This window comes from Carex rostrata, chromosome 29 (assembly GCF_964058835.1).
Source record: "Carex rostrata chromosome 29, lpCarRost1.2, whole genome shotgun sequence".
Classification (NCBI taxonomy): Eukaryota; Viridiplantae; Streptophyta; class Magnoliopsida; order Poales; family Cyperaceae; genus Carex; species Carex rostrata.
This window is the reverse complement of record NC_135946.1, coordinates 792,580-801,930: the sequence shown is the minus strand read 5'-3', so window position 1 is coordinate 801,930 and position 9,351 is coordinate 792,580. Positions and strand designations below refer to the sequence as shown.

The 9,351-nt window shown below is 35.7% G+C and overlaps 1 protein-coding gene and 2 pseudogenes across 1 annotated transcript; 2 read left to right on the top strand and 1 right to left on the bottom strand.

Annotated features, from left to right (window-relative positions):
• Window positions 1-441: 441 nt before the first annotated feature.
• On the top strand, window positions 442-1,230 carry LOC144546311 (germin-like protein 12-2 pseudogene; annotated as a pseudogene).
• Window positions 1,231-1,679: 449 nt separating this feature from the next.
• On the bottom strand, window positions 1,680-2,726 carry LOC144546508 (putative histidine kinase 1). The gene is made up of 3 exons (XM_078295057.1): window positions 2,496-2,726; window positions 2,305-2,414; window positions 1,680-2,069 (listed from the first exon to the last, which is right to left on the bottom strand). The coding sequence occupies exons 1-3, from the start codon at window positions 2,614-2,616 to the stop codon at window positions 1,884-1,886; spliced, it is 417 nt and encodes a 138-aa protein (XP_078151183.1). The 5' UTR covers window positions 2,617-2,726; the 3' UTR covers window positions 1,680-1,883.
• Window positions 2,727-6,088: 3,362 nt separating this feature from the next.
• Window positions 6,089-6,871, top strand: LOC144546319 (putative germin-like protein 2-1 pseudogene; annotated as a pseudogene).
• Window positions 6,872-9,351: the final 2,480 nt, after the last annotated feature.

Genomic DNA, 9,351 nt, shown 5'->3' with positions numbered 1-9,351 from the left:
TTGACTAGTAAATGATAAACTCCCAGCAAAGCAACATATATATTTGATGTTACATACGAGACAACGAGCGGGATCATTAATTACAAACACTCTGTTAATTGGATTACATGGCTGAGATTGAATTAAGATGTCTACATCTTTGACCCCATCCCATCATCTCCCATTTATTTAGTGGGCCACGTATGCTAACTGCCCCCCTTTATTGCTTCTAGCAATGTTTCAAAAAAAGTATGCTAACTGCTAAGATAAAATCTTTAGCTCCTGACCAATTCACAGAGAACATTTCAAATATGGACTAATTAGCCAACAGCTTCACTTATTTTATTTCCAAAATGTGAGGAATATTTCATGCACACCCGCTACTATAAATAACCAGACAAGCTTTGGACATTGTAAAACCAAATAGCAATTTGCAACTTGCCTACACAAATCAGAAGCTTGAAAGAAATGGCTTACTGTACACTTTTTCTCTTCACTTTGCTTGCCTTGGCCAGCTCTCAAGCATTCGCTTCTGACCCTAGCCCACTTCAAGATTTCTGTGTTGCTGACAATAGCTCTAAAGTATTTGTGAACGGTGTAGTTTGCAAGGACTCTGCTGACGTGAAACCAGAAGACTTCTTCTTCTCAGGCCTCGACAAGGCTGGCGACACAACTAAGAATCTCGTCGGGTCAAACGTCACCCTGGTCAATGTGCAAAGACTTGCCGGACTCAATACACTGGGAATTTCCATTGCTCGTCTCGACTATGCACCCAACGGCGGTCTCAACCCACCACACACCCACCCCAGAGCAACTGAAGTGCTCACCGTCATTGAGGGCACCCTGTATGTCGGATTTGTGACGTCATTCCCTAACTTCAAGCTCTTCTCCAAGGTGTTGAACAAGGGTGATGTGTTTGTTTTTCCTGAGGGACTCATCCACTTCCAGTTCAACATTGGAAATGTCCCTGCTGTTGCATTTGCGGGTCTGAGTAGCCAAAATCCCGGCTTGGTCACTGTCGCAAATGCAGTTTTTGGGTCAAACCCACCTATTTCAGATGATGTGCTATCCAAGGCATTCCAACTTGACAAGAAAACTGTTGACTGGCTCCAGGCTCAGTTCTCCAATAACAACTAATCAGCTAAAGATTCGTCATATCGTGATATGTAATAAATTGTTTAGAATTTATTGTATGATTTCATATTTTCAGTAATAAAACCCAGCCACTTTGGGCATGTTTGCATGAGTTAATACTTACTGGTGTTGCCTCTTTATTGAAGTGATCACACTTGCATGGTTCATTCTTTGGTTAGAATTTCACTGTTATTTATAGAAACCCTTAAAATCAGTTCTCAGTTGAAATATAGTAATTAAAGTGGATAAGAGAAGATTTTCCAGTACGCACCTGATTATTAGGAGTTTATAATTGTCAGGCCGAAAGGAAAAAGCACTTTGAAAATGATGTTCAAACATATTTATACAAGGATTAGTCATTAATTATGGGACTATCGACAAGAGTATCAAAATCCAAAGGGGCCAATTGAACAAAACAACACCTCAAGAAATTTATTAGATCATTACATACGGAACATCAAACAATGTTTAGCATGCATGTCAGATACCCGCCTGTTAGATCAATGGTTCCAGGGAACTTAAAAAGGAATTCAAAAGGTACATTATTCTAAAAATCAATCATTACAATGGTGCTTAATAAGGTAGTCGACAATGGGCCAAAATTGGCTAATATTCTAAAAATCGATCATTACAATTTGAAAATCAAGAATTAGAACTGTGGTCGATCGCACACAACAGTACAACTCTGATTAATTAATTGGCCTGCTTTTCCCATTCTCTTTAATATCAAGGTCTAAACCATCAGTTTGTTTCAAATGTGAGCTGCCTGGTCAAGGTGATTTTGGTTTTTCAACTGTTATTGGCTTAAAGAGGAAGAAACACGAAACAGTAGGAGATTCATCAGGATCGTCAGAGAGGCCTTTATCAAGAGGCACTTTACATGGAAGCACGAATGTGAATGTGGACCCCACATTCTCTCTGCTATTTACTGTTATATTCCCCTCCATTAGCTCCACCTGTTTGATAATTTTCCATACTATTAGAATTTAGAATTCAGATTGTCATTTGGGAATAATTCAACCAGAAAAAATTGATATTACATTCTTTCCGTGTCAAATTCAACAATAACAGTAAGCTATTATTGCAAATTGTATTATCTACTTATTTTTTTTTTTTCTTTTTCTTTTTTTTTTTGTGGGGGTGGGTGTTCGATAAATTAAATTGGTTAAAAAAATTTGATTGGTTGCTTACTAATTGTTTGCAAATGGCAAGTCCCGGTCCCAGTCCCGTACCATCATATTTCCATGCATGATCGGCACTTGCTTGCATGTATGGTTTAAACAGAGTTGGGATGGCATTTTCTGTGCATACGCATAAACACAATACTCAGTCATTTTATTTTAAGAGAGGAAAAGTATATAATAAAAGGGGTAAATCCAAACCTGGAATTCCATTTCCAGTGTCATACACTTCGTATTGTAGCCACACAATTTCTTCACCTATATTCTCAATTTCTTTTCCGACTTTGGAAGAACAGGATGTGTCAGCACAACTTGACTGCATTACTGTTTCATTTGCAGTGCATGTATGAAGAGAGTTTGGTTTAGGCACCACTCGAAGATTTATACCAACTGTGCCTTTATGCGTGAACTTGACTGCATTACTGAAAGGTAAAATTCAGGAATTTAAAAATGACACATCATCTAACTCACCTAAATCAGCGATTCCCTAAATTAACAATACCCGATGAAATTGTTTCAGACTACATCTTCAACCCCTAGCGAAGTAGAGATGGCATTAGGTGCTTGAATCTATTGTTTTTTTTAACATCAGTAAAGACAATTCTCATTTGAAGTTTGTTACATGCTAGTTGTGGATATTTCTTCACAGAAGTTTTGAGAAGCTTCATGAAAACATTCGGTAGAAAACTAAGATTATTTAGATTATATTTGTGCATAAGATGATATTCTTACATAGTCTCCTCCTTTTTGTAATTTAACAACCCAAAAAAAAAAAAAAAGCAATCCTTACTGCAAACTACCTAGTACCCAGTACCCTTGAAAATTTTACAAATTGTTTAATGATTTATTTGAGGTCTGATTAGGATTATGGTGTGAATCTGAATAATGTATTTATACCAGTACTAATGGTTATTACTATGCTTTATTCTTTTCTTGTCAGAACAAGTTTGCATTCTGGTACCCAATGTGAACTCCTTGAGGTTTGAGTATCATTTGAAGAAAATATCAAAAAATTAGTTGAATTTAGTACGGTAAGATTTTCCGCATAAATATTATTTTTTTAATTTTATCTTCATCATATATATTATTTTTTGGAAAAATAAACTAATCCTTCTGACCTTATGGGTGACTATTTTGTTGAATAACTAGTTAAGTGCCCGTGCGTTGCAATGGGATTAAAATATTGTTTTGATTACTTTCTTTCTTTAGAAGTGATTAATTTTTATTTGATTTTTTCATAATGTATTAATCAATAATGAGAGCAAACAAGAGTCTTAGTGTTTAACTCTAAAAATATGCCAAAACAATTACACATTTTTAAAAGAATTATCATGATTTTTTTTTTGTAGTAGAAAGGAGATTGAAATGAATTAGACAACACAAGAAATTGCTAAAAAATGGAGGCAGCTGATTGATTCAGCAAATCGAGAAGAAATGAGCAGCCAAATAATAAAAAAGGAGACCCTAAATACATTTGTCTCGGTAATAATAGAAACTAATTCAATCTTTATTTTGTAACCACTGGGTTTTAATTTCTTCGCTTGCGTTATGAACCAATCAGAGAAAGAGCAAGTTTTATAAAAATAATTTCTTCAACTTTCCTTTTATAAAAATTATCTTCTTCTTTTTTTCTTTCCAATTTGTTAGCTATGAAACTTTTTCATTTATAAGGACACAAGATGTGTCTATATTACAACTTTTAATTATATTAAGTATAATTATGATACTTTTAGTTAAATTTATCTCTGGAATATCATTTAGATAAGTTCTTGTGATAGCAATCTTTTATCAAAACAGAATGACAGTAATTAAGTCATTTTCACACCCTCTTTTTCAAAATTATAAAAAAAGAGTACATAGTTTATATCTTAATCTGCCTTGAAGAAAACCATCTGCATGTTTTTTTCATCAGTTGACGAATTTATGAACATTAAAAATGCCTGAAATTGCAATTATTTGTAAAAAGAAAAAAATACAAGCAGCATATGTACATCATAAACCACTACAATCTGCTAGATATTGCTAGATACTTGTTACTGTGTGCTTGTGTTATTATTTTCCCGGCTGTTAATCAATTGAGGTGTCATTGACAGATTTCCCAGCACTCAGTAGATTTCCTTCTATCTCTAGTTCATCCTACATGGAAAAAAAATTAATACTCAGTAGATAACTAGATATGCATGAATAAAATGTCACACTTCGACTGGGTCAAACATTGAATCTGTACCAATGGTACTGAGACAGTGGGTCCAACTAACTCATTTCACTGAGATTGTTAAACTTGCACAATCATTTCATGCACAACAAAATGGAAACCCTAGAGGCGCCGTCGTTGTGAAATAATTTCTATGCGGCTTTTCTCTGCTCTCTCTCTCGCAGCGTATTGAAAAAGGAGATCGATGCTTCGAAAAAAGAAAAGAGGCGTATTCGCATTGGGAAGAAGCGAGTACAGAGGAAACACGTTTTTATATTTGTTTAAGTGAAATAATTTCTATGCGGCTTTTCATGTAGCGAGTATGTTTCGAACTAAATTTAGACTTCTACCCATTTGGCCGGTCACAGAAGGGTATTTCTGCTGTAGTGCTATAACACAATATATATTTACTAGAAATAAGAAAATTATTTATTCAATATTACTATTATAAAATAATAAATATACAACTCATTTTAAGTAAAGTATAACATTTTTTTTTAAAAAAGAAAGAGGAATCCCACCTGTTTATTTACGAAACAATATAGGTCATACAAAAAGTCAATTATTCTGAATTAGTGGAACAACAACCAACTAAGATCAGCAACCACAAAACAAAGTAGTATATCAGAAAATGTAATCAAACTAACATCACTAAAAACATCAAAATCCCTAATATCAATCAATAAGAGCAATAACATCAGAAGAGCTAGGTATCAACTAAAGACCAATCAGGAGACAATAAACCAGCTGCCTCATCAATGACATCAGAGATGTTCCTATCATCCGACTCTCCTAAACTAAGAGAAGGGACTTCATCTAAAACCATATGGGAGCTGGCTCTGTCCTAAGGGTCCATGCCCGATATCACTATCAAGGTATCTATCTATGTGAGAGGATAAATATCAAAGGGCATAATCAATAATGATTTAAAATATGGATTATCTAAACAAGACTTACACAGATATGAAGTCAAAGCAATAATTCAATTTTAAAATTAACCTCGTTCAAAATATTGTTTACTGTTCTTTCAAAAATTATTAGATATATATATTAATTATATTATGCAGTTAATTGAAACATAATATTATTGCTAACAGATTGGACAAGTTCTTCTACGTAGTACTGCACCAACTTTCCTATGTGTCGTACATGTTTGACTAGTAAATGGTAAACTCCCAGCAAAGCAACATATATATTTGATGTTACATACGAGACAACGAGCGGGATCATTAATTACAAACACTCTGTTAATTGGATTACATGGCTGAGATTGAATTAAGATGTCTACATCTTTGACCCCATCCCATCATCTCCCATTTATTTAGTGGCCCACGTATGCTAACTGCTCCCCTTGATTGCTTCTACCAATGTTTCAAAAAAAGTATGCTAACTGCTAAGATAAAATCTTTAGCTCCTGACCAATTCACAGAGAACATTTCAAATATGGACTAATTAGCCAACAGCTTCACTTATTTTATTTCCAAATTGTGAGGAACATTTCATACGCACCCGCTACTATAAATAACCACACAAGCTTTGGACATTGTATAACCAAATAGCAATTTGCAACTTGCCTACACAAACCACAACCTTGAAAGAAATGGCTTACTGTACACTTTTTCTCTTCACTTTGCTTGCCTTGGCCAGCTATCAAGCATTCGCTTCTGACCCTAGCCCACTTCAAGATTTCTGTGTTGCTGACAAAAGCTCTAAAGTATTTGTGAACGGTTTAGTTTGCAAGGACTCTGCTGACGTGAAACCAGAAGACTTCTTCTTCTCAGGCCTCGACAAGGCTGGCGACACAAGTAAGAATCTCGTCGGGTCAAACGTCACCCTGGTCAATGTGCAAAGACTTGCCGGACTCAATACACTGGGAATTTCCATTGCTCGTCTCGACTATGCACCCAACGGCGGTCTCAACCCACCACACACCCACCCCAGAGCAACTGAAGTGCTCACCGTCATTGAGGGCACCCTGTATGTCGGATTTGTGACGTCATTCCCTAACTTCAAGCTCTTCTCCAAGGTGTTGAACAAGGGTGATGTGTTTGTTTTTCCTGAGGGACTCATCCACTTCCAGTTCAACATTGGAAATGTCCCTGCTGTTGCATTTGCAGGTCTGAGTAGCCAAAATCCCGGCTTGATCACTGTCGCAAATGCAGTTTTTGGGTCAAACCCACCTATTTCAGATGATGTGCTATCCAAGGCATTCCAACTTGACAAGAAAACTGTTGACTGGCTCCAGGCTCAGTTCTCCAATAACAACTAATCAGCTAAAGATTCGTCATATCGTGATATGTAATAAATTGTTTAGAATTTATTGTATGATTTCATATTTTCAGTAATAAAACCCAGCCACTTTGGGCATGTTTGCATGAGTTAATACTTACTGGTGTTGCCTCTTTATTGAAGTGATCACACTTGCATGGTTCATTCTTTGGTTAGAATTTCACTGTTATTTATAGAAACCGTTAAAATCAGTTACATACGGAACATCAAACCGTGTATAGAATGCATGCTAATTAAAAGTCGAAAGAACTAATTTCGTAATATCCCTTCCACAACATACTGTAAAACGGTGTGCATCAAATATGTTGACATTGTCGTAAATTAAAATTTCAGAACACTACTCCGGTTAAAGATTTTGCATCACAGTACATGATATATCATGTGCTCTGATGCAAAATGAAAAAAATGTAATCTCCTATGTCGGTTCCAACAATACTACTAATTTTGAAATAGTAGAGATGTTTAAAATTGAACAATGTAATCTCCTAATTGCTTAAATGAAAAATAAATCCCAGTAGAGTTATTTGATGCCCGCGATCGTGAAGAGAACTGTGGAAGCTCAGACAAGGTGTGCCTCTTAGGTGCGTAAGAATAATGGAAAGAAGTCATCTCTCTTTGACGGGGATGACAGTACTAGAATTTAGAAAGGGATCGAGAGAACGGTGGTGCTAGCTACCAGGTGAGGCTTCCTCTCTAACAGGAAAGATTAGAGTAGAGTGGGAATGTGGGATCGAGATCAAGAGAAATGGGATGCAGCGAGTTATTTGATTGATCAAAGAAAGTGCGAGTAAATAATGAACGCGGGCAACTTCTAATATGGGCCTACTAAGGCCCAAAAATTAGGTTATAAATCCATCGAAATTGTGAGGCCCAAAAAAATAAAAAATAAAAAGAAAAAAAACAGGAGACTAAATTATATCGTGTCGTTTAAATTGGGCTGGCAACGAGCCAGCTCGGTCCAAGCTAGGCCAAGCTCATGGCTTGCTCGTTTTGACAACGAGCGAGCCGAGCCAGCTCGTGAAAGCTTGTGGGCCTAAAGTCCAAATGTATTAGATAATGTATTGTAAAGTTAACTACCATAGATTAAGTTTGTAAATAAATTCGTGCTACCAAAATATAATATCCCCACATTCATGCAAGCATAGTTCACAAAATAAATTCATGCATACCAAATTCACACAAATTCACACAAATTCACAAATTCGTACCTTCATCGAGCTGGCTCGCCAACTTGCGAACGAGCTAGGCCCCAGCTCAAACTCGTCAGTTCCTTTATTTCCATAGAGCCCAGGTGCCTGCCGCCCATGCTGTGCAGTCTATCTTGTTTAGTTAGCCCATTGCGTCCCTTTTGCCATATGTTAAGCAAAGAGTGGTCCCTGAGAGCGGTGGAAGGTTCAATTCCCCTTTTAGAGCCGTCCGAAAATTATTGGCATAACTACGCTACCAAAATAGATCTTGATGTGTTTCTTTCTGACTGATGTTGCGAAAACAACATCCTCCATCCACTATACATCCCCTTTTGGTCAACACTTGTTGCGTTAGGATTTTATTTCAAAAAAGGAGCCACATGAATATCCTGATTTTCATTCGAACCCTCTGCTTCCATATGGTTTAGTTGTATGCTGAGTAGTATACACCTCCGTTATGGATGAATTTAATTGTATGCTGACGAGCACAAGTAGCTAGGTTCCATTTGCCGTCCAATTCCAAGTTACCGTGTTATTGGTCGGGTCTTTGCAACGAGAGGTTTTGAATATCGAAGTTAATTACGACATACCTTTTACAAAGAAAGAAGCCTACAGGATATTGTCAATTTCATTAATTGGTCTATAATATAAGTTTCTAGTTTTTATTAATAACGTCAATAGCATGTCTACTTGTGTACAAAAGAAAAAATGTTATCCGCTAATGAGAGAACAGAATCAAAGTTAGAGGCCTGAAAAGGCCCAAAGCCTATTATTAGGGGAGGTACATATTAATTAATCAAATATATGTTAGTACGGATAAACAATGGCTATTTTTTTTTAATCCAAAAGCAACCATTTTCATTACGTAATGAGAGAGTATGTCTAAAAAAATAACAGAATAAATTGCAAATAGGGGTGTAAATGGGTTGCATTGAATCCTCATTTTTCTATGTTTTTGATTCAATCCGTAATAGTCGGGTTATATATACTTTCAATCAATAATTAATAACCGTACTTCAAATTCATAGAATCCTCATTTTCAGGTGCTCGGATCTTCCTATTTTATAAGGTTTCATTGACAAAAATATTTATAAGTACAGCTAATTAATTACATCTAATAACAAAAGTATTAATAACAACGTACATAAAATTATTAATTAGAATATTAAAGTAATAATAGTCATGCAATAATTAATATTCTATACAATCCAACACAATATATATTATTACTAGAAATAAGAAAATTGTTCATTCAATAATACTATAATAAAATTGTCATACCCCAAATCAGGAATTCTGGATTAAGATGTGATCAACCTCGCCTCGTGCTTAATTAATCATTAAGCACGCAAGGCTAACCATAAATAATAAATCAAACAGCAGCGGA